This window comes from Cavia porcellus, unplaced genomic scaffold (genome assembly GCF_034190915.1).
Source record: "Cavia porcellus strain 051 isolate PalLab524CR breed Dunkin Hartley unplaced genomic scaffold, mCavPor4.1 scaffold_6, whole genome shotgun sequence".
Classification (NCBI taxonomy): domain Eukaryota; kingdom Metazoa; phylum Chordata; class Mammalia; order Rodentia; family Caviidae; genus Cavia; species Cavia porcellus.
This window is the reverse complement of record NW_026947489.1, coordinates 102,664,912-102,689,944: the sequence shown is the minus strand read 5'-3', so window position 1 is coordinate 102,689,944 and position 25,033 is coordinate 102,664,912. Positions and strand designations below refer to the sequence as shown.

Genomic DNA, 25,033 nt, shown 5'->3' with positions numbered 1-25,033 from the left:
AACCGTGAGCTAAGCAACTTGCTCTTTGAAGTTGTTTTTCTCAGGTGTTTTGTCATAGAACATGAAAGATGAGCAGCACAAGGCTGGTGTCCTTATAAAGATAGGGAACTTAGACTTGAGAAGACACCTACAAAGGTAAGGCCAGGTGAAAGCACAGGGAGAAATGGTCAAGGACTGTCTGGGTTTACTAGGATCCAGGAGAGGGGAATGGAACAGTTTCTCTCACAGCCCTGAGAAGGAACAACCTCTTGACACCTTCATTTTGGACTTCTGGCCTTGCTAACAGTGAAATAACAATTTTCTGTTAAGGCAGCTTGTGTGAGACATTTCGTTATAACAACCACAGGAAACAAACACACCACGATTCACAGAAGGAGACAAATTGATCTTTGCAATTGGACACAGGAAAGTGTCACTGCTGAGGGGGCTGGGCAGTGGACAGCTGGAAGAAGTGAGGGAGGTGACTGGGTGACTTCAGGAGAGGGCAGTATTGCTTAAAGCCCAGCAGTGGCCACATAGCACAGGAAGGGAGAACCTTGTGTGGGAGGCACAGGAAGGACCTTTCCTCTAGGGATTGAGATCTGATATCCTGTGCCCCACTCATTGCCTTGGGCCTCACAAAGCAGGCTGGCATCTTTCACAACAAGCTCCCATTTTTGCAAGAGTTTAAAGCTTCATGCTGCAGGGGCATGAAAAGAAAAAGGTGAACCTGGACACATCTTTGGCTACCAGAACTCCAAGTTCAACAGAGCCCGGCACAAACTTCCACAGGGCACCAAATGACCACCTCTGAAAGCTTTTTTCTTAATCAATTGTATTTTATTTTGTTATAAATATTTTCCATTTTTCCCCTATTTACAGATGCAAAATAGTTTATGCTATGATACCTTCACCCACCATTCAGCATCTTCCTATAAACTCCATGAAAATTGAATAGGAAATAAAAAGCTCTTTCAGGGGCCGCCTAACCTGGTTCCCCCAGACTCCAAACAATCCCGGGAGGACAGCAGGCCACGTTGTGGCAGGTGCTACACAGTAGCAAAGGGGTGGCAGGTGACAACTCCATGTTGGTCAGGAGGCCAGGCTCCTCAGGACATTGGTGATGCTCCAGTGCTGGCCCGAGCACTTCTGCAGCACCAGCTGGAAGCCGAACTCCGTGTCGCTGTTCTCCTGAAGCTCCAGACAGCGCTTGGACTTGCGGTTCTGGATGGGGCCTCCCTAGAGTCAGAACAGATGGTGGGGTCAGAGGCACTGAGCTATCTCAGCGGGACTCGGGGAGACCAGTGGCTGGTGTGGCTTGGGGATCAGCTTTCCCGTGAAACCTTAGGTTCCCTAGTCCTGATGTACTGGTTTCCTCCTGAAGACTGACCATGTGCCCCAGTTTTCTCACAGTGCCCTGGTTCTTTATGAGGACCGAGTCTTCCTTGCACCCGTTTGCCTACCTGGTTGGGTTGTACCATGTTAGTCTGCTCCTTTAGCTCCTGCTCTGGGCCAGCCCTGCTCCAAAAACCCTATGTCTTTGGGACCACCTTGCAGTCAGCCTGCCTCTGAGCATCCCCAGAGGCCCAGCACCTTTTGCTCTTGAGGTCTTTTCTCCAGTGGACGTCTTGGGAAAACCAAATTCAGCATCTTGGATACTATCCATTAGGCCATTGGGCTTCCCAATCCCTTGACTTGAATGGTTTTCTGTACTACTGATATAAGCTCAGCATATTCATCCATGCCCAAACCCTTTCAAAGGCAGTGATGCTCTGTTTCTGAAAGTAGCCCTAGAATAGCAAAGAGGAATCTCCAGCTGGGATCCTTGCAGGACATGGGCAGCAGCCTGGACCTTTGAATATCTTCTTTATCATCCATACAGTGCTCTGTGGGCCTGGCCTCCCAAGCAGCTGGAATTGCTGGGGTAGCTCATGGTCAAACTCGCCTTTTCCCCAGAACCTACTTCCATATGTTTCTCATTTTGGCTGCAACCAAGGATGTGTGTAGGTAACCTGGACATTTGCTTTTACTCATCCTTCTGCTTAGTACCCAGTCAGGGACCAATTCCATTGTCCTCATTTTGTGATCGTCCCTTAGCCCTCTCCTACCACACTTGTCCTACTTTGGGCTGCTTTCATCTCCCCCTGGACAACTGCATCAGCCTCCTCATGACCTCCCTTCCAGCGACCAGAGCCTGGGGTGGCGACCTTCTAACATACATGTTTGGCCTCAGCAGAGCATTGGGCCTCCATAGGCCTCCATGGCTCAGACTGTGTATCATTCTAGGCTCATTTCTAACTCCTCCCAGCTCCACTCCTCTTGCCACAGCTGTACTGAAACTCTCCTGGGCCCATGCACTTTATCTCAGGGACACTGGGTGTTGCATAAGCTCTGCCTTCAGCTTGAGGTCCTTTTTCAAGCTTCCATAGCAAGATAAGCCACAGTTATGTCCTGAAGCCGAGCCCCTGCTCTATTTTCTCGAGGAAGTCCTCTCCGCCTCCTACCCAATCCCTCCAGCCCATCCACCTGGATTGGTGCTTCTCATCATGTGCCTTCAGCTCACAGTGAGACTGCACCATAAGAAAAGGAGATACCAAACCTCTTCTATGAAGAAATCATCCCAGTTGGTCTCAACCATCCCCATGGCAACCACTGGCATCATAAGAGAACCCAAAGACATGCTTCTCACAACTACCCAGGAAACTGGCAGTCATCTACAGTCGGACACATATCCTCTGTGACCCAACAGTTCCATGCCTACTTTGGTATGTAACAGGAACGTGTGCACCAAAGACATGCACTTGATATGTACAAAGTCTGTGGTGGAAACAACCCAAACATCCATCATGCATACAGTGGATAAATGGATCATGGTATGATTTTATAATGGGATACTCTACCACAATAAAATAGGCTAGAGTTATGCTCAATAAGAACTAATTTCACAAGCATGGTGATGAGCAAAAGGAGCAAAGAATATATACACAATTCTATTCACATAAATTTCCTAAACAGGCAAACTAAAACCATGGCTTTGAAGTTACGATGGTGATTCTTTCTGGGGAAACAGAGTCTAATAGTTTCAGAAGGCAACAGGGACCTTTCTGCAGGGCTGGTAGTGGGCCGATTTCCTGACCTGGGTGTTGGTGATCTAGGCATTTACTTTGCTTTATGCTGTTGAGTTGAATATGTATTTTGTACATATTTCTGTATGTGTGTGATTAGCCTTCAATTAAAAAACTAACACCAAAAATAAATAAATGCAGCTCTCTCAAAGTAAGTTTGAGAGGGGGTGAAGGCAGCAGGTGATGCAGAGCTGGAGGCAGAGGGGTGCAGTGGATGGGGATGGGTGTTGGGGAGGGGCTTGGGAATCCCCACTTCTGGCACAGGCAAAATGGCCAGCAGAGCACACAAACCTCTTCAGAGGCATCCCTGTGGATAAAGTAGGATCCTTCCCCTGCTGTAGCTCATGCTCCAGGCCCTGCCCAGGGAGAGCACTGACTCACTATCCCCGTGGCAGAGACACTGCAGAATAAAGGGGAGAATGAGGCAGAGGGCACCTCTGGGACCACAACTGCAGCTACCAGGGCTGGCTTGGCTAGGGCAGAGCAGGGCACAGCAGATAAAGCTCTAAATGGCCTGGAGCCCCCATGTTGCTGAGACGTGGCAGGCCAGGTCTTTCTCTCATCCACAGGCTGAATGTTTTCTGCCCTCCAGGCCTACCTGGTGCTTGCAGGGAGGAGGTGCTCAGCCACGCAGCCCTCCTCACTGGCTGCTTTGCCTTGGGACTCTTTCTGTCTGAACTCTAATCCTGTTGTAGGATCCACCAAGGTATTGCAGAGCTTCCCTGAGGTTTCCACACCAGTCTCCTCCTACCCCTCATGTCTGTGCTTGGTTCAGCTCTGCCATAGCCTTGTGGGAGGACGCTGCATGATTGTCCACATCAGCGGTCCTCTCGTGGACAAATGCCAGTATTTTGTGTTGCTTGGGACTGACCACAGTGATGGATCCTGGACAGCAGGCTTCTTCAACACAGCCAAGGAACTGGCTCTTTTGGTGGCCAGACCTCACTCTTGAGCCACACTGGACAGCACAGAAGGCACCTGGATTGGACCTCTCAGGAGTTGTGATCCACACTAGGTCCCTGTTCTGTCCCAAAAAGGCTGGGCTTTTGAGCCTGGGGCAGCCTTGTGACATCTGTTATGCACAAATCCAGCCCATCACTCTGTCAGCCCAGGTTTCTCCAGCTTCTGTGTCACCTTCAGCACCAAAACCTGAGTACATCTGCTGCCTACATCTTGGCTGGGCCAGGCCACTGCTACTTCTTAAGTTAACCTGAGACCATTTTCTCCTGGCCCCTCCAACATTCCTGCCAGCTCAGCTGCCTATTCTACCAGAGGAGGCTGGGAGCACAGCTCAGGCAGGGTGACAGACACCAAAACCAGCCTAGCCCCCTATGTCACACTGTCTGCTGGGTTTCAAGTATGAAGCAGAAAGGGCTGAGAGGTGAAAAGGGTTAAGATGTGGTTTCTCTTTGGGTTGTCAGCTGTGTGGTCTTAGGGAAGCCTCTCCCCTCTGTTTCATTGTTTGTAGGACCCCAGGATAATTTCTGTCTTGATTCCCTGATGATGACAGAGGAAGGATGGGAAACCCCACTGTTAGCTCTAAGTCAACATCTGCAGGTGGGGGTGTTCACAGAGTCAGCAGGGGGACATTGGGGGCTCCACTCTGCTGAAGATTCTGCTGGCTCAGCACATCCTCAGGGCCCAGGCTAAGCTGCTTCACAGCCCCTGAGTCCCTGGAATTTGGAGGAACTTGTCCAAAACAGAGGAAGCCACAGTCCACTGCATCTCCCCACCAAGCCACCAGGCACATTTTTACTCAGTCAGCTGTGCCTGCCAAGGTGACAGAGAGTGGAGGGAGCAGAAGTCTCTGAGAAGCACCTTGTTCTTCAGAGACTGTGTATCCCAGCCCCTCCCCAGCCCCCATCCCCTCAGGATCCCAGAGACAGGAAATACGTGATTCTGGAGCACATACATCCAGTGTGGCCTCTGGAAGGATATGGAAGAGACAGATCAAGGCCAAGAACACAGTGGTGGAGGGGGCTGAAGGACGGGACCCAACTTGGTGAGAATCCTGGGCCTGTCAGGGAGGCGGCATGTGAGGTGAAGGAGAGCTCCCTCCCCGGATCCGAGAGAGGAGCAGCTTCTGGAAGAGGGCTGGCAGCCCTTGAGTGCTCCTTAGGATCAAACCTGGGACACAGAGGGAAAAGCCAGGCCCCCTGAGTGCCAGAGCTGGCACTGGTCACTGGCACTGTCATCTTCCTGAGACCTCTACCTTCTCTGGCTCTGGGGAAACTCTATTTGCCAAGGCTGCAAAGCCCTCCTTTCCTCCTTCCACTGCCCCCTGGCAAGTTCAGCACCCTCAGGAGCAGCGAAGTGTTGCTCCTGGTTGTACCTCTACCAGTGGGATAGCCATGCCCTGGAGATGAGTGTGATAATGGCTAGCACTTACTTACCACTTGTTTCATTCTAAGCCAAGTGCTTTCCCTGCCAACCCCATGTATGCCTCACAGTGCCCTGAGAGTTGCAGGTCATAAGAGCTTTCATCTTACAGATCTGGAGACTGAGGTCTAGAAAGGTTGGGAGACCTGCCATGGCCAGTAAGTGGTAGAGCCAGGCTGGGGACTAGGGTGTCTTCATCTCCCACAATGTTCCTCAGTAGGATAAGTGGCCAGCCCCACCCCAATATTTATCTCCCCATGCCTGTCTCAGAGGGACTGGGCCAGGCTGAGAGGGCCGCTGGTACTCTCTCAGTGAGCTTCTGGGGCTTTAAGGGCCCATTTGGTCTGTTCCTTGGAGGGACAGACTCAACAGAGACATGATTCATTCATCCTTTCGTCCATGTGACAAATATTTAATGAGTTCCCAGTGTGCCACGCACAGTCTATGCCGCTGCCAGGCATAAGTGACTAAACAGGAAAAGGTCTGCTTTTGTAGAGAGTGTGCTCTAGAAGGGAGAGCAGGCACTAAATTCTATAGTGTACTAGGGGGTAATAAGGCTGTGCACACAACTGTGAAGCTGGGTCAGATTCTAGGATGCTGGGGAGCAGGGGGCAAGGAGATTCTCAAAAGTGAGAACTGAGCAGAGACATGATGGAGGAGAGGAGGGAGCCAAAAGCTATCTGGAGAGTCCCATGTGCTGGCACAAGGCTGCAGTGCCAGCGGCAAGCCTGGAGAGCTCCGAGAACTGTGGGAGGTGAGTATGCAGCAGGGTCAGAGGGAGGAGACAAGGTCTGACATGTGTGGCCTTGTGAGTCTTTGGGCAGACTTTGTAATCTGAGTGACAGGTGTTATGGTTGAGATCTAAAATGCTCCATTGTCTCCTGTGTTTGGAAGGTGAATGGATCATGGGGGTGCTATTTGCAGCAGTGGATTCATCCATTCACAAGCTCAGTACCTGAAAGTGCTGTGGGGTGGTGGGGCTTGGTTGGAGGTGGCTCCCTGGGGACATGAGCCCTGAAGGCTGTATTCTTGGCCCCAGCTCTTTCCTCCCTTTCCTGCTTCCTGACCACCATCCAGCGAACACTATGCTGTTTCTGCCTTGGAGCCAACCAACCATGGACTGAAACTGGAGGCCAAAATTGACCTTCCCTCCTTCAAGTTGTGGGTGTCAGGTATTTTGCCTCAGTGACAGGTAAGCGGCTAAGACCCAGAGCTAGCCATTGCAGCTCTGATGGATAAGGCAGCCACCTCACCCTGGGTGCTGTGCTGGGCTACAGTGATGGAGAAAGGAAGGCAGGAAGGAAGTGTTATCCAGCTTCCATCCTGACCCCAGGGCCTAGCTCACAGCTAGGGTCAGGGGCTGCATGCAGAGCCCCCTCCTGTCCCTGTCCTTCCCTCTGTAAGGGTACTGTCCCTGGGTTTACCAGTCCAGTCACCTACATTATTTGTGTAATACTTACAACTACAGGATCTGGAAACACACAATACTTTTAATTAAAGAATTTAAATAAGGGCAATTAAACCTGGCAGGAGAGAAGCCGCAGCACACAGAGAGCTTAATTGGAAAGGAAACCAAATTAAATATGGAAATGACAGTTTAAAGAAATCAAAAGTTGTATGTATAGAATTAACCAGCTTGATAATAATTCCTAGGGTTGGGTTCCCGGCTCCAGCCTCTCCCTTCTTCCTCCTGGGCTCCTCTGGAGCAGTGATGCAAAGGGCCCGAGCAGCACACAGAACTCTTTTCCCGCCATGGAGCAGCTAAGCCACTCTGAGCTTCCATCTCCTCACTGCAAAAGGAAGCAGCACTTCCGGGGGACCCGATTCATGTCTCACTGTAGGGACATGGAATCTACTCTTCATGTGCTCCTTGGGCAAGGAGGAGCAGGTCCCAGATGACCACACCGCCAAGTATCCCTGCCTCGGCTTCCCCAAGTATGTGTCAATGGCAGCCAGATGTGGACCAGCTAGCACCAAACCAACCCTGTTCCCCCGGGGACCTAGGCTGGGTGAATGGATCTGAGAGTGAGAGTCACTTGGGGGTTTGGAAGCTATAGACCGGTAACCTCCTTTTTCATTCCAGAGGACCTGAATGAGGTCCCAAAATGTGCCTTTTAACATACCTGTAGCTGCACGGGTGGTGCAGGGCTGGGTCAGCCATAGAGGACAGGAGCTTGGGTCAGCACATGGCAGCCCAGGGTATCTGGCTGGGTCTGGCTGGTCTGACTTTCTGCCCAGGTGTCCCTGGGAGGTCATGTGTGTCCCGTGTTAGGCACACCTTCCTGCTCCTGTCAGATTGCCTGCTCCAACTAATTAAGCATAAGCCCTGTGGGTTGCTGGCTTTAAAAAGCACTAGGAACACAGAAGTCTGGGTTAAGTAGTTAAAGATTAGTAATCGAGTACTTCAAAACATGGGCAGGAAGGTAAGGCTAGTTAAAGAAAGCCCCAGGATTAAACTTTTTGTAGAGTAGTGTATTATGAATATTCAACCTCCAATTTATTCTTAAAGGGGACTCACTCATGCCTGAGCGAGAGCCTGCATGAGACACACTATGGGGTCCACTGCCCAGAGATGGGGGTAATTCCAACATCAAGTGTTAAAAGACAGGTGGAGAGAGGTGATGGACAAGTGGACAGGACTGCCTGAGATGCAGGGATCAATCCAGTTCACATACACCAGAGATGCCAGCCCCAGACTCACACTGCACCAAACTGGCCCCTAATGTCAACCCCAGAGTGTGGTTTAAAGCTTGGATGCCAGAGGTCAAACCAGGTCAAATTATTTAACATGTCTGTGTCTCAGTTTCCTCATCTGTAAAATGGGGATAAGTTTAGTAACTACTGTATAGTGTTGTCATGGTTATTAAGTAATGTTTATAGGAAAAAGTAGTACCTGGCATTTAGTAAGCACCTTATACATGTTTGATAAAAACATTTTGAAATCTCATTCAGTTCTGGGTGGTGGGAGTAGAGCCATCACACCTGGTCCTGTCTCTGAGTCCTGTGGGATGAAGTGGAGGAAGAAGAGGAGGAGGAGGAAGTGCTGACTGACATACACTAAAGATAACTAAGAGAATACCCAGGGTCTAAACAAAGCTTTATCCATCCCTTGAAACTGGACAGTTCCACACTTGCCCCTTCCTCTGACATGAAATTGAAAAGTTGTTTTATTTCAAAGCCATAATGAAAAGCTCCATACAGCCTTTTCTTTCCAGCACAAAAGGGTCCTGAAGTTGACCTTTACCTGGTGACCCCAGCGGGCAGTAAAAGACTCCCCGCTTGGTGTCAGGAATGCTTTGGCAGGATTAGTGGTGCACTGCCTAGGGAAGTGAGCTCCTTCTGATTGGGTTACTCACCTGGCATCAAATTACCAAATTAGATCCCACAAGCAGGAGCCAATCAATGTCCCTCCAGGTCAGGCCAGGCTCTGGGCTCTGCTGTCCTCAGGGAACCTCCCCTCACTCCCTAAATCTCTTCTTTCTGGCATGGAGCACACATCTCTGTTACTGCTCTGGACAATCTCCATTTGGAAAATGCACAAATGCTGCTCTGAGGATGAAGCAGGGGCGGGGCCTGTGACACGAGGTCTGCCTGTGCATCCCTGGACTTCAGCTGGATTTTGTGATCTTATCAGTATTTCCACCAAAGAACTCAGAGACCAGAGTTGGGGGCAGCAGGAAACACGGCCTGAATACCCTGATATTTCTTCAGATCTTCTTTTTAAAAAAATATTCACACAAATTTGAACTCACTGCATACACTATGCATGTCTGTTTAGCATAAAATATATCTACTTCCTTCCCCAAGTCTGAAGTTACAGGAAGAAGGGCATGTTTAGATTTTTTTCCTTTTTTTTTTTCTTCAGTCAGCATGTATGCCTCTGAGGAGAATCAGTGAAGGTGGGGTTTTGTCTCTGAACTTCCTATAAATTTACCTTGAGGTCTGGCACAACAGAGGCCTATAATTAAGATTTGTAAAATTTTAAGGAGGACTTCTTTGCTTGATTGGCAGCATGCAGGGTGCCTGTCCTGTCTCAGGCTTTCCATTTGATGGTGGAGATCCTGGAAGTCTGAGACAAGATCCTGCTCTCCAGCAGGGGGCTGAGTCAGTGCGTAAGAGATTCCATGAAGTGCCACTGAGACCTGGATAAAAGGAGTTCAGCTCATCCTCAAGTTTGAGATGCTTTGTATTTGGGCTGGTCTGAGGTGACTTGTAGGAGGGAAAAAACTTTCCCAGGGTTTGTAATGACAAGTCCTTAAAATCACCTGGTCCCCTCCATTCAGAGCTACTGAGCTGCTGATGGTTGCTGATAATCCCTGAGCCCTGTCCTTTCCCAAACCACCAGTCTCATGGACAACTCTGACAACAACATGGCAGCTCTGTCAGTCGCCCCTGCTTTTCCCCCTTGGTCCTTCCCATTAGTTACACAATCAAGTCTCCCTGACCTTGAACAAGGCAGCCCTGCAGATACTTGAAGGGGGAGTACAGAGCCTCCTGAGGTCTTTCTTGTATCTAAAGTCCATTTCTTGCCTCAGGCATTAAATTTGCTGGCAGACTGTGACTAAGCTGGAGTTTAGAGGACCCATACAATGGCAAAAGCCTTCAAGAGAAAGAGTCCTGTCGGTGACACATTAGAAGGAGGCCTCCAGCGCCTGCCTAACTGTTCAAAGTCATAGAAGTCACCAAGGTTGGGTGTGGTTTCCTTACCACTGAGAAGCAGTGCACTACTTTGTCCCCCTGGTGTCCTGCTACAAAGAATGTCTATGTACTGACCTAGTGTCTGCTTCCTCCTTAGCTCTCCCCTGGTCCTGGGGTCACTGATCAAATGCATCTCTTATTAACACCATGTCAATGAATCCCAGAATTCCCAAAATCCTAAACGTGAAGGAACTCTCTGAAGATTGAAAAACATACACTTAATACATATGCATTTATAATTCCAGAAATTGGTTTGGAAATACTTTTATCCACAAGGAAAAGTCATGGAAAGCAATGTCTATCACTTCTCATACTGATGTTTCATTGTGTATTGGTTTGGGAAACACTGGCTATTTAGAGATAGGTATGTTGGTTCAGGGGTGACAGCTCTGGTGGCTCCCCAACTGTTCTTCAAGCCCAGACTGGGCGTGGTCCTGGAGTAACGCTCCCAGCTACCATCGTATAATCAATGACTGTGTCCAACACAACAATGAGATGTCTTTCAACGTTCTTCCCCACGCGTTGCCAGGGCTCACATCTTTCCGCAAGATGATAGAGTGGCCTTTTCCCCAGCTACCTAGCTTCCCTTCTCCAGCCTCTTCCACTCTCATGCTATGATTTGAAAACAGCTATGGTTTGAATGTAGTTTGCCCCTCACGTGCCCAAGAGTTGGAGGTTGGGTTCTCAAGGTGGCAAGGTTGGGATAGTGGGGCCTTTGAGAGGCAGAGCCTGGTGGGAGGTCCTTAGGTCATGGTGGACACTACCCAATGAGGAAATTAAGGTGGCTCTCATGGGACCTGGAGTTAGTTCTCCTGAGAGCAAGTTGTTAACAAAGAGAGAGAGCGGAGTCCTGAGCCATGCTCTGGCTTCCTGTCTTGAGACACGATGGCCTTCACTCACATACCTCTTGTCACGGTCACACTATTCTCCATGATGCCTTAATCAGACCTGAGCCAATACCAACGCCATCCCCTCTGACCTCCAACCTGTGATTAAAGTCACTCACTTATGATTTTGTAATTACCCAGTTCTAGATACTTCATTATAGTAACAAAAAGTGGACCAGACCAGAAGTCTGCTGTTTAGGAACCTCCCCTATCACTGCCCTTGCTTTAAGGAGCAGTCCAAACTTCTGGGCACTACCAATCCCATCATCCGGTCCCACACATCTCTCCAGTTCTGTCTCCCTCCTCCCCCAGCACGAGCTCTAAACTCTTCTCACTGGAGCCACTCCTCACACACACTCTGCTCTTCCATGCCTTCCAGGTTCTTCCCCTCTCCTCCGCTGGGTAGTATGTGCAGACCAAGGCTACAACTTTCAAGATCCAGATCAAATAAACCAAGCATGTGAAGCTGGACCTGAATTCTTCAAGGAGAACTGGTCACCCTGGGCTCCCCAAACCCTGCACATCTCATTTCCGCTCTCATCCAATAGTTTTGTTGTGTGTTTACATGCCCATGTGTTTCTTGAGGGCCGAGGCCATGTTGATTCATATCTGTATCCCTCCTGCCAAAACCCTGTGCTCAGTAAATGTTTGATGAATGACTGAAGGAAAGAATGTTCATCATCAGAAAATTGTTCATCAGAGCCTGCACATCAGCATTGCCAAGAGATGTTTTCATCAAATGCAGCTCCTTGGTGTCAGTGTGTAACACTGCCCTGGTTCAGCCTGAAGCATTGGCAATTTGGAAGAGCTTGCAGGGGTTAGACGAAAGGCATTTTATTTGTTAAACAGAAAATCAAAGTAGGAGATGGAACACTAAGATATGCAAATACATATCTTTTTTTTTTTCCCTAGAAGAACCTAGCAGAATCACAATAGATTATTTTGAAATTAATTCAGGCTGATTGTTTGTAGAGCTTAAATTCGGAGATCAAATTATGCATAACGTGAAAGGAGGTTTGAAATGTACCCAGTGAAAGCCTCTTCCAGCCCAGCAGCAGAATACTCCAGTTGATACGATGCCCATGTTTTTTGGAGAGACTAACACAAGGAAATTAGCCCAAGCACAAGACTTTAATCATTTAAGAAGTTCCAGGCTTCCTCTATCCCTATCAGCAGTAACTCCTCATCAGTAAGAGCTTAAGGTTGGATTCCAGGCTGCTTGATCAATATTGACCATTTTGCATTAAACAAAAATTGCACATATGTTAATTATTAAATATCAAATGCGAGTCGCTGCCCAGGGTTTATGAATTAGGAATTTAAAAATGTTATTTCCAAATATTTCCCTTTGGTAGAGGGATCAAAGATGTGGTTGCCAAGGCGCTCTGGGAGATTTAATTAAACATATGCAAAAGCGATCAAAAACTGCCCAGGCCACAGAGTGCCCCTCACTTTATTGGTTGCTGAGTCCATTGAAATGGAGATCCTGTGGGGTCCCCAGTTCGAGGCCAGGCCCTGAGATGAGGGAAAGAGGCTGCTGGATTTGGGAGTGTTTGCCTCTAGACAAAGGTTCACACACAGCTCTGCTTCTCTGCTGATTGTGGAGCCTGTGGAGGCACTGGGCCTCTGAAGGGGGCTGGCACTGACTTTAGGAAGAAGACTCATAACTGAGCAGCAAGGCTCCACAGCCTTACCTACTTCTTTGGGCTGCAACTTACTGTGTCTATTCCAGGACACAACTTTCCTACTGCAGGGAGGTGAAATCTCGTGCTTGGCTATCTCAGGACTGTAGACATACCTGTCCACTGGTCCAGCCCACATCTGAGCTCCTTTCATCACCTTAGACCCTGGCTGAATGGTAGCCTTGCAGACCAAGGCTCAAGGTCATGGTAGAAAGGGAGCAGAGAGTGGCTAAACTTTCAGGGTACATTTCTACCTCCTGTTAAGTCGTCTCTCTCTCACTTTCTAGGATCTTTTTTTTTTTTTTTTTTCCTAATTCTGCTCCATCATACTCACCAGAGGGGCCTTTCAAAAGCTCAGACATGAATATGGCCTGGAATTGTACATCCTCATCTCCTATGGAACCAAGTCTTACCAGGTCCTGTGGCCTCCATATCCAGCCTTGGGGTCCCTTCTAGGCACTTCTCCAGTCGCTCCCATCAGGCCTTCCACAATCTGGCTGCACTTATCTGAGTGCCCTGACCAGGCGGGAGATTTGATGTCCCACCCCTTAGGCACATTCTGTTCCCTTTCTCTGGGACGCCTTTTGCTCCTCTGCTGAACAAAATCCCACATACTCTGAGCATTCCACATTGACTATCCTGAGAAGCCCACAGCTTTGCTCTACCTCTTTCCCACCACTACCCTTTTCTGTTCCATTTACTGTTCCCAGGAGGAAGCTGAATCCAGGGACCCAGCAGGCCTGGAGGCAGCAAGGAGTGTTACTCCTAGCATACCCCGATGGGATCCGCCCAGACCTTGAACCCCAAGTCACATGGCAAAGTCAACCCTGCTCATTTCCCTGGGCCTGGGGTTTCCCCTCATCTACCTGTGCCCACATTCTACCAGCCCACTCTGTACCAGGCCAGAGCCAGTAACCACAGCCATTCCTCCTGGCACCTATCTGTTCCTGTCCTTGGCCTCAGGTGCCCCATCTCTCAGCACAGACAAGGAAAAAGCGCCAGAAATGTGACAGGAAAAGGTCATGAAACCCTTTCCAGGACAGTATGGGTCAGAAACAGGCTGTGGATGGGGAACCCGGGGTTTCAGCACGTGAGAGAGGTGGGAGGAAGTCACACACCGGACTGTCACAGCTCACCTGACGCTTCCTCCAGGGACACTTCTGACAGCCTCCAATGGGTAAACATAAAATAGAATTTGAGATGTTTGATGAATGGTAACTGACAGGAGCACCTTGCTTATCTTCTCTGTGTCTTAGTTTTCCCTTTGGTAAATTAGAGTAATGATAGTAATCACACACAGTTGTGAGGATCAAATGAGTTAATCTATGCCAAGGTCCTGGCATCTGCTACCCAGTAAGCACTGTAGGAACTTTAGCTGCTGTCTTATTGGGAGAGAGCCCTAAAGTTACAACACATGTCCCAGGCCCCAGCTGCAAGTCATCATCATCTCCTGTTACTGCCACCCTGGCCTCCTGTTTTGCAGGACTAGGCAGGATTCATGCTGTCGTGTTTGTGTCCTCTGCCTGCCTGGAAGTGTTCCATTGGCTGCCTGTGCTCCTTCCTGCATCTGCTTTCCTGGTTCCACAAACTGCTGCCTTGTGCTTTTGCTCCTGCTCTCTAGCAACTAAATCTGTGACCTTGACTAAAGCTTGCTGCTTCGTATTGGCTTCCCCACCCAACTGGGACCTGAGCAAGGCTCTCTCTAAGACCAGTGGTTCTCCTACTCAAACCATAGGTCAAAGGCTCCCTGTGGAATGTGATGTAGCTGGGGGTCCCTCTATGACCTCCTACTAGAGGGAACAGTAATGATGTCAGAACTGCAATGGAGGCATGGCTAGCTTGCAGAAGACTGTCCTTGCAACAGTCTCCTACCTCATCAGTGTGGAGGCAGCTTGCTGGGAGGCTTGAGCCAGGGGTTCTGCCAAGCAGTCTGATGAGCCAAGCCCCTAGTTCCTTCCTGACATCCCTGAGAGCATCCACAGTGCACAGCCCCTCAGGTGGTCCGAATGGAGGGACTCTAATGGAGGAGATTCTTTGGGACTCTGTGGTCATAACCTTTTAAATTGATTTCACCACCCATGGTTTAAAAAGTGCTTCTTGAATCCATTAGGTACAGACTTGCTAATTTTCTCCGTGGATATTTTGTGCAGATGCTTGAGCAAAGGCAAAGGCTTTCCTTCAGATTGGACATCTAGGTCTTTGCAAATGACTTTATCATGGGGAGACACATGACTAAGAGCAAGAAGTCAAATATGGGCCATGGGCTGAGGAAGACTTCATGTTCTACGGTCACTAAAGCAAGGTTTGCTCTTCCTAAGTAGCCCTGAGATACTGCCCTGCTAGGAACCCTCCTTGTCCCTACAGTGACCCCATAGTAGGACCCAGGTGAAAAGTCTCAGATCAGGGACCCAGTGCTATCTGGACCTGGGACACGGGACTCTGTGAGAAGGTGTCTGTGTAGAAAACACGCCAAGGTTTAAAGTCAGAGAGATTTTGCGTTCCCATCCCAGCACGCCTTTGGATGTCTGCCTTCCTTCGGGAGCCTATCAGCTTCCAGGCTCTGGAGCTCTTACCTGAGAGAACTGCCAGTGGAGCTTCATCCTCTTGGTCTTGGCATAACTGCATTCGATGAGTCGAGGCCGGCTGTTGACATCCACCAGGCACCGATTGTCATCATCATCCACTGTGGGGCTCAGCACGCCCACGTGGATCTGCTGGCTGCTTGTGTAGTACACGTTCTGGGGGTGGTGGGAAGGAGACAGTAAGAGGTTAAATCCAGAGCACAAGAATGGGAAGGTACATGGTGACAGTCAGTCACCAGGCAGCCGGCAAAGAGGTCACGGTTAGAGAACACCCTAGATTTTTTACATCTAGCGAGTGGCCTTCACATTACTATCTGTTAGCAAGGCATTTTGTCCATGGGTATAACTAAAACAATATTTTTGAGAAATAAAACTTAAGCTTACTCTATGTAATATACTGTGATATTTTCCATTCTATTTTTTCATTGGAAAACATTGGCCATAACCTTTTAAATTGATTTCACCACTCATGGTTTAAAAAGTGCTTCTTGAATCCATTAGGTACAGACTTGCTAACTTCCTCGGTAGGTATTTTGTGCAGATGCTGTGCTTGGCCAAGAGACACAGAGACAAAAGGCCTGGGCCAGGCTTCCAGGGAGCCCAGGGTCTTGTGGGATGGGAGATAAGAAACATAGGATTTCTATCCCAAATAAGGTTGTACGTAGCCTGTGTTGGGAAACTTTTCCTTAAAGGGACAGATGGCAAGTAGTTTTGGCATTGAGGGTGTGCTGGGTGGAGATTGTCACCCTAGGCACTTTCAGATTCAGAGATTCTCAGAGAAGACCCAGGACCCAACACATAGCGATCTGCACAGCAATCTTAATTATATTAAACAGATACATAGCAAAACAGTAAAGGGAAAAGGTTTGGGGGGACTAGACACAAACTCACAAAGTCCTGCCCCAGTCAAGTCACTCAGGGTATGCTCTATTCCCCAGCAATGACTTGGGACAAAGTTTGTGAAGTATTGTTTACCAGAGAAGCCAGTCAGAGCCTCAGCTCTGGGCTTCTAGCTGCATAGGCATCGTCTGCCTGGTATGCACCTAACTTCGTGACTGCCATAGGAAAACAGGCGTTCAGCATGAACAGCAGTGTTTGTTCCAACAATTTAGGCATGGAGAAGCTCTCTTCTCAGTTGTGATGGGAACTCTCCCCAAATCCAAGTTCACAGATTCCAGTTGTGGCTGTTAATTGTCATAGGTCAACTTGACTGGATTAAGAAACCCCTAGACCATGGCGATGAACCTACAGCATTAGCTGTTTGTTATGTTTGAAAGCTCTAAAAGGTTCACCATCACTGCTCTAGGAGATTAGTAAAGCACACTCTGGGTGTGTCTGGGTGGGCCATGGAGACACGACCATAGGTACTACATGTGGTCCCCGGCCCCTTTCCTCTCTGACATTGCTCTCTTGTTCTGCTTCCTTCAACCATGAATTAAGAATCATGGCTCCATCATGCCCTTCTGTCATATTTTTGCCTTCGAGTCAGTTGAGTATGGACAGAATGCCCTGAAACCATGAGCTAAATTAAACCTCTCCTTGTTTCAAGTGTAGGTATCAGGTATTGTGTCCCAGCACTGTGAAAATTGACTAATGTGCCAGCCAAGGCTACCCTAGAGACCTCTGGAAGGACAGTGGTCAGACCTGGCTTCACCTGACGCTTGCACAGAGGGCCATGCAGTCTCTGCGACCTTAACTCTGTTGTAGCAGAAACACACCCACAAATGATGCAGAAACAAATGGCTCTGCTCCAAACACACTTTACCGTGGACCCTAAAATTATGAACATATGAACAACTTTGGTTATGATCAGAAGTTTATTTTTAACTTATGACCAAAGTCTTGAATTATGACTCAGATGCTGGCTACTTATGCTTCCAGATGGTCTCAGATACAGTTTCAACCATTAAGGAGCTCTGGAAGGAACATAACAACACTGTTTCCTATATAGGGTTAACTGAAAAATTCTAGACCACTGTCTCTCTATGGACACTGAGATCTGCCTGTATCTAGGAGAGAGACTTTGAAGGCTGTGTAGAGGAGCCTGAGTCTTTAACTGACAATCTGTGCTACAACCAGACCTTGGGAACAAATGGAATTTGTAAGTCAAGGGAGCCATCCCACTGGCTTTAGTCTGGTCCTGGTCTAGAGGAAATCCACAAGACCCTGGATCTTCAAAGTTTTCCATAACTTCTCTCAAATCTGAACCTAGAAAGTGCTGTGAGCAGGATGTTATAGAGTTCTGTGAGTTCTAGACCTAAAATTGCTAAAGGAATTGACACTCTGTCCTCTCCCTTCCCAAGATTAGGTCCTCTTAAGCAAACAGATGTCACTTTTCCATGCTTTAGGCTGGAATTCAGTAGGGTCCTTCTTGAGCTTTTTAAGTGTTCTGACACTGGCAAAAATTGAATGATTAAAAATGGCAAAGTGAAGTATTTCTTGCTTCAGTAAAAGGAGTGGTTGACAAAAACTTTTTAAAAATGCATACATGGTACAAAGGGATTGAATAAGTGAAAATACATGGTGGTCCTTCAAAGGACATGTTACTTTCACTGGAGCTTGAGGGCAGACAGGGTCACCCCTCAGTCACAAGTGTCTTAGGTCAGCACATGAGTCAAAGTCTCAATAGGAAACAAAGGTACATTCTAGATGGCTGGAACAAAGCACCATTTTCCAAGGTGTAGAGTGTCAGGGAACTACAGGACTAGTATAGCTTCCTGGAGATGACAATGTAGCCCTTACTAGCCATAGATCCAAAGAGATGATAAGAGAGAAGTTCTGTAAAAAGGGCTGCATTGAGAGGAAGGCTGTGTATATCCCAGCTTTACCTTCCCAGTGACTCTAATGTGGTGGGCAAGCCTATTGACCAAACTCAGCTGGAAGCCAGATAAATGGTTCCACTGAATTATTTCAGAAAGCTTGCTTCTTACAATGGAATAACAAATATAGAAAGTGCATCTGGAGGCACAGGTGGAATACACTCAGTATAGCTCAGATTGAAATGCTGGGGTCACCTTATAATTAATCACATTTGGTGAATCCATCGATGTAGACATCAAAATTACTACAGTGCTTAGTAACAGACCTGAGAGAACATAATGACCAAAGTTCTGAGGAGAAGCCAAAAGTGCCATGTCCAGCTCGATGTGGAAATATAACTATAACACAGAGGGCTTTAAACCTATACTGGAGAAGAGATGGGTTTCTAATTGTTATCCTGAGACTGTTTATTCTGTGGTCTGGATTTTCAGGTCACAACCTAAGGAAAACCTATGATCTGCTTTAGCTTACAGCTTACTGTAGTTGAAGAAGAATTTTCCACCTGGCAGAATTTAGGAAAATTCATAGTTGTGCATAGCTACATCAGTTCATCCATCCATTCATCCATCCATCTATTCATCTATCCAACTAACTAACTAACAAGCAGTCACAAGTTGGATTCTAGGGGATACTGAGATGAGAAACCTATGATCCTCATCCTAGAGGAATGTTATGGTTTGTGTCTGGATGTCCCCTCAAAGCCTAATGCAGTCATGGGGGCAGGCTTCTAGAATTTGTGATTAATTCATGGTCAGATGTTGGGATTATGGGTATGGGTGTTACATCCACCCTAGATGAGTATGGCTACATGCAATATAAGCCACAGAAAGTCTTCTCTATGCTTTCTTCCCTTTTTGCTCCTCCCTTGTTATTTTTGCTATATTCTGGCCACCAAGAACCATTGCCTTTCTGCCATGTCTCGGACTCAGCAAATTATGGACTGAAATCTCCACAAACTGTCAGCTAAATAAACCTTTCCTTCCTTCATTTTAGGTGTCAGGCATTTTGTCTCAGCAATGAGACAAAAGCAACTGACACAAGAGGCCACAGTCAAATTGGAGAAACCACCACAACCAGGAAAATTTTTCCTAATTACATTATGAAAACTGGCCCTAGTTCCTTCATCTACTTTGAACCTTTGAAAAGAGAAATGAAACTCATAAAGCATTCCCTGAATTTGTAAAGGTGTGGGGCCTCATTCCAAAAGGTGTAAGCCTGCTCATGGTCTTGGATAGAAGGCACTACAGTCTCTTTTTCTGAAGCCCAGGAGCATAGGCTGCAAGAGAAGGACGGCCATGGGCCACTCATTTCCATCCCTGTCTCCTCCTCTGTCATCAAGGCCTGGTTCTTGTTTTCCAGGTGGGCTTGACAGACACAAGTGACTACCCAGGTAATAGATGAAATCAGTTGTATCCACTTAACTGTTCTGAAGTGCTTGGGGAGGTGCTTGGAGAGATGTGTGTTCACTTACTATCTGACACAGCTGTCACTAGAGCTGTTTATTGCTCCAAAGTCCAGGAAATCATAATAGGGACAGACGGTTGTTTGGTTTTTAAAAAGCAAACAATAAAGTGCATTCTGACTGGTGTAACCACGAAGCCAGCAGATCAGAGAGAGATTTGTCAAAGAGACTTCTCTCAAGTCCTCACTTGGACATCTCAGAAACTCAGATGTGTGTCAAATCAGTAAATGATCTGAACACAAAAACAGGGGGAATAGTTTATATAAGATGTCCCATTTTTGCTGTCAGCAGGTTCCCCAAGCACAGAGGTTCTCTGCTATAGTCCTCAATGGTGTGTGTGGTGGGGCAGTTTTGCCCAGCACGGGATATTTGGGTTTCAGATATCTGGTTGCCATGACAGGGAGGGGTTGCTACTGGTATAGAGTAGGTACAGGTCAGGGGAGCTACAGAACATCCTACAATGCATAGGGCAGCACCCTCAGCCCAAGAGTCACTGCTGTGAATCTCCAACTTAACACTGTTAATAAAAATTGCTGAGATATCTTTAGTCTTTACTATGTGCCAGATAGGAAGTGATTTACATGCTTTGTCTTATATAATCCTAATGATAACTCTGTGAGCCAGGTACAGGTTGAGTATCCTTTATCTGAAGTGCTTGGGATGACAAGTATTTTGGGTTGCAGATTTTGGGACATTTGTGTATACACACATAATGAGTTATCTCAAAGATGGGCCCCAAGTCTAAACACAAAACTCATTTATATTTCATATACACCTTTGACACATAGCCTAAAGGTCATTTTTTGTGATCATTTTACTGTCCATGTTTTGACTGTAGCCTCTCATATGAAGTCAGCTGTGGAGTTTTCTACTTCATGGCTTCATGTGGGTGCTCAAAAAGTTTTGGATTTGGAAATATTTTGGATTTTTTGAATTAGGGATGCCCAACCTATATATCCATTATTCCTCATCTTATACATGAGAAAACCAAAGCACAAAAAAATTAAGTAATGTGTCGAAAGTCACACAATTGGTGACCTGTAGCTGAAGCCATTTGATTCCAGAAATCCCAGAGGGACAGCTTACCCACCTCCCTGCAGTCTTTCTGCCCCAATGTGTAGGATAGAAGGGAAGAGAGAGAGCCAGGAAGCTGGCATCCAAGCCATTCCTTCGTGTCACCTGGGAGCAGAGTACTGGAAGGCTGGAGGGACCCTGCAAAGGCCTGTGGCAAAGATATGCCAAATGCTAAGACAGCAGCAGCTCTCCTGCAACAGGTCTGGAGTGTGCTGTCACGCTGTCTCTGGATGTTTTACAAAACCCAGGGGCACAGAAATGACATCTGACCACTCTGCTCCTCCTCAGCTGGGAGTGATTGATTCAGTTCATTTTCCATTCAGACTCATTCAACTCAGCAGGGCTGCAAACCAGATCAACAGCATTTCATTCTGATGCTTGATAGAGAAAGAGAAAAATCACCTATGACTGTAAGAAAAAACACATCTGTTTATCTTGGGTCTCAGACCAGTGGTAATAGTCCTCTTCTCCAGGCCAGGGCTAAGAACTGTCAGGAAAAGTTAAGCTGCAGGGCCAGCTGCTGGTCATATATTCTCATCCTCAGGGCCACAGAGCCAAGACAAGGATGCCCAGGTTCCCATTGCTCAGGCACCCCCCAGCCCAGGCAAGGCCAGCCTGTGGGACTCAGAGGGAGCCAGCGTGTCCTCAGCAGCCCTTCTACCCTGGCAGCATGCAGGGCCTTGCCCTCCTGCCTTCCATAAAATGCCCCCCCCCATGCATTAATCTTCCCCTCAATGACAGGAACTCTGTCCCTGGGAATGGAAGAGAACATCTTTCAGAACACTACACTGCAGAACCTCTGCCAAGTACTTCATATGCTCATGGTTACCTTCTGTTTGTGAGGAGAAGGAAACTGAGGTATGAGGGCTGAAGTGCATGGGTAGTCATTTGGTCTCCTCTCCCTGAAGTCCTTGAGGTCCATAGTTGAGCCTCCCTCCAAGCAAACAGCTCAGAGGGTCCCCCATTCCTCAGCAGGGCTGCCCCTCCACCTGGTTTCAGCCTGGGTTCCGCCTCCACCCCTCAAGACATTAGTGAGACTCTTTCAGGCACAGAGCACGGTTTCCAATGGCCACCTGAGCTCATCTAAGGGCACTGCCAGGGCCACACTACCAGCTGCTGGCACTGCACCCCCAAGGCCACTGTGAGTGAGGTTCTTGGATAGATCTGCTTTTGGCTTTCTTACATGTGGCTTTATGGAACATTTTGTGTGAACAAAAGGTTACAAAGACCTCCTTAAAACACTTTGATACCCCCTGTTCTATAACACTGGGTGTCCTTCCAAGGAGGATATTAAGGTTCAATGAAACTTTCTTAGCTTCTACCTCACCACATAGACTCTGCAGATACCTGCATGAGAAGCTCTAACCTTCTGCCCCCAACCTCAACCAGGCCCACTTTTTGTACTCTTTTGATATGGCCAGTTATCCCCTCTGCTACCTAGGGTCCACATCACATTTAGCCTCTATGGACTTCTCATGAAGCAGAATGTGGAGCACAGTAGAGTTAAGGTGCTTAATAATATAAAGTTTCTGAGGCACAGTGGAAGTACTGGCTCTTGCTAACAGTGTGCATGTACACTGAAGTAGCTGTTTTCCTCTATTAGTTGGTGTTTCCTTGGCAACACTGGTAGGCTGGGGAGTGGATGCTCTTGGAAAATGAGACATCTTAGAGACAAGTAGAGACACCATCTCCCTGAGTCTCTGGCATGGGGTGGCAGTGGCGGTATTTGGCTGACATCTTCTTGAGTCTGGAAAGTGGGAAGAGGGTGGAAAGGGGAGAGTCACGGTGGGACACTTCCTAGGAAGTTTGGGAACCCACCACAGGGAGGATACAACTGTGCTTGCCAAGTCCTTGTGTGAGGAGGGACCAGATGAACCAGCATCCTTATGGTCATTTGTTTGAACACTTGCGTGTTCAAGTGTTCCCAGGTCTCTGTGGAGGTATGAGACAATTTATGGAGTTAAAAGTTATACATAATGGGCAGACTGCAAAGTGTAAAAATGGGGGTGAGGGTTGGTAAAGCTCACAGAAGGGACAGCTAAACTGTGGGTTGGGTTGTGGGAGAGAAGGAAAATCTGAGAGCAAATGGAATGTAAGAGGCTCCTTAAGGTGAGCTCCTTAACACAATCAAGTTAAGGTCCCGTCTTGGTGGTGCTACATCAGAGTCCACTGAAGAGTTATAAACTTATGAACCATTGCTTTGGGGTTGGGGCTAGGCATGGAGATTTATTCCAGGGGATTCTGACATGCAGCCAGGGTTGAAAATCAGCTATATTAAGGAGACTTTGGGCAGCCTAAGAACAAAAAAGGGGTAAAATTTATGACATGGATTGTAAATCTCACCACCCCCCATTGTGGGGAAAAGCTTAATCTTTCTCTGCAGGGTTATTTCTTTTAATATCTCTCTCTCTATCTCTTTGTCTCTCTGTCTCTCTCTCTTTTGGTAGCATGAATCAAACTCATGACCTCACATTTGCCAGGCAGGTACTGTGTCACTGAGCTGTATTCCCAGCCCCCTGGGAACTTCTTTTAAGACTCCGAGGAGGGTGGCCAAGTGGTGAGGAAGCACTATTGTTGTTCAGGACCCTATTTCTCAAAGTGTGACCCTAGCATCACACGAGAGCTTGTTAGAAATGCATGTGTTTTGAGGCCAACCTCAGATCTGAGGAAATAGAAACTCAGAGCGGGGCTCCGAAACCAGGGCTTTAATGAGCCCTCTGGGGAAGTCTGGCGCATGCAAACATTTGAGAACCACTTGTCTAGGAAGAAGGTGGCTTGGTGGAACACAACCTGGACTTCCAAGTCAGGGAGGGCTCCAGGGTATCCCTTGACACATCTGCCTCTTATTTCCTAGCAGGGAAGCCTTTATGAGCCTTGGTTTCTTGACCTGTAAACTGAAGATGGTGTGAAGATTAAAACACTGATAACCTCTAATCTGGCCACAGAGACTGCTGGGTAAGGGCAAGTCAGACACAGACCACGGTGCCCACAAGAGGGGAAGTAAATGTCCTCCAGGGAGGGGCTGCTGGTCCACCGGCACCACCTCCCCTCCATCTCTGTGGCCCCTGCCCAGCTGGACTGGCCTGTAGGTGAAGGCTTAAGGAAACAACAGGCAGGGTGCCAGAAATGGCAGGGAGCTGAGGAGGGAGAAGGGAGCAGAGCCTTGCTTTATTAAATTTCAATTTACAGAATGGTGACTGTGACATCCAGAATGTGTATTAGAAATGGGCTCTTTGTGCTCCTTAGCCAAAAATGAGCCTCAGGCATCTCTGCAGACAGGGTGGGCTGATTTAAGGGCTTAGTTATTGGTCATTAACCCCTTGACACAAAGGTTCATTACTGTGCTGAGGGCCACAGTGCACTGATGTTAAATCAGGAATAAGGAGATTGACTTCCAAAATGATCTCCTCACCAGCCACAGCACTAGGCTCTTGTGGGACATAGAAGGCATTTAGAAACCCCTTTTTGCCATCCCTGAAAAGGAACATAAATGTGCAAGGCAAGGTTTTCAGCTCAACGTCTTCCCTGTGAACTCATTTTGCAGGGTGCAGGGCAAACAGCTGAAACCAAGCCCTTGACTCCCCAAGTTTTTGCAGGAGAGATCTGTGACTGGGGCTGAGCCCATCAGCCAGTGATGGATCTGATTTGATCCAGTAACACCCCCACTAAGGTAGCAGGCCTGAGCCAGGAACATGATATGCTCCTTCTTGAAAGAGCTGCTGGCCATGTGCAGAAGGATGCACAGGACGCTCTTCTGGCTAGACTTAAAGCAGATGACTAGACACAGTGCTGCAATGCCTCAGAGCTGCAGTGATGATCCCTGCAAGGGAAGTGAGCAAGCTACGAAGTTTGAGAACATCCTGGGAGAAGACTAGCTTTCCAACACAACCGTCAAGGGCAGAGGGTTCCCAGAAGAGGAACACAGTAAACCAAGCCACCAAGGCTTGAGGAGACAGTGATGCGTGGGGCAGAGTGGGATGAGGAAGAAAAGCCGAGGTACAGAGTTTGGGCAGCACGGTGCTGGTCTGCAGAGTGCCATGCCTCAGTCTATGTCCTCTGCTTTTTAGCACATCTGAGGGATTTTAGTCTTTTGAGTGGAAAACAGCCAGGGGACGTGAAAAGCAAGGTTGGGCTAGATGTGACCTGAGCAGCGTCTGCAGGCCTGTCTGGAAGATTCTATTTGTGCCTGCTGAGCAACAGGAAGGAAATGTCTTTGAACTTAAGACTGAATAGAAAAGGTTGAGCTGAGTCTGGCTTCTGTCTCCCACCGTGCAGCCAGAAAAGCAGCCACACAGCACTACTGCCAGGCCTGCAGCATTTAGTTTAGGTTCATAGCTGCTGTTGT

The 25,033-nt window shown here is 47.9% G+C and overlaps 1 protein-coding gene and 1 long non-coding RNA gene across 3 annotated transcripts in view; one reads left to right on the top strand and one right to left on the bottom strand.

Annotated features, from left to right (window-relative positions):
- Positions 1 to 797: 797 nt before the first annotated feature.
- Galnt18 (polypeptide N-acetylgalactosaminyltransferase 18) overlaps positions 798 to 25,033 on the bottom strand; it is a 332,475-nt gene continuing 308,239 nt past the window's right edge. For both annotated transcript variants that reach the window (XM_063251907.1, XM_003465699.5), the window contains 2 exons: positions 15,324 to 15,488; positions 798 to 1,218 (listed from right to left, as the gene is read on the bottom strand). In XM_063251907.1, the coding sequence (XP_063107977.1) occupies positions 1,072 to 1,218; positions 15,324 to 15,488 (312 nt within the window). In that variant the 3' untranslated portion in view covers positions 798 to 1,071. The remainder of the gene's footprint in view (positions 1,219 to 15,323; positions 15,489 to 25,033) is intronic.
- Positions 4,875 to 12,451, top strand: LOC134476588 (uncharacterized). The gene is made up of 3 exons (XR_010048422.1): positions 4,875 to 6,237; positions 6,523 to 6,675; positions 11,448 to 12,451. It is a non-coding gene; the product is annotated as an uncharacterized LOC134476588 (long non-coding RNA).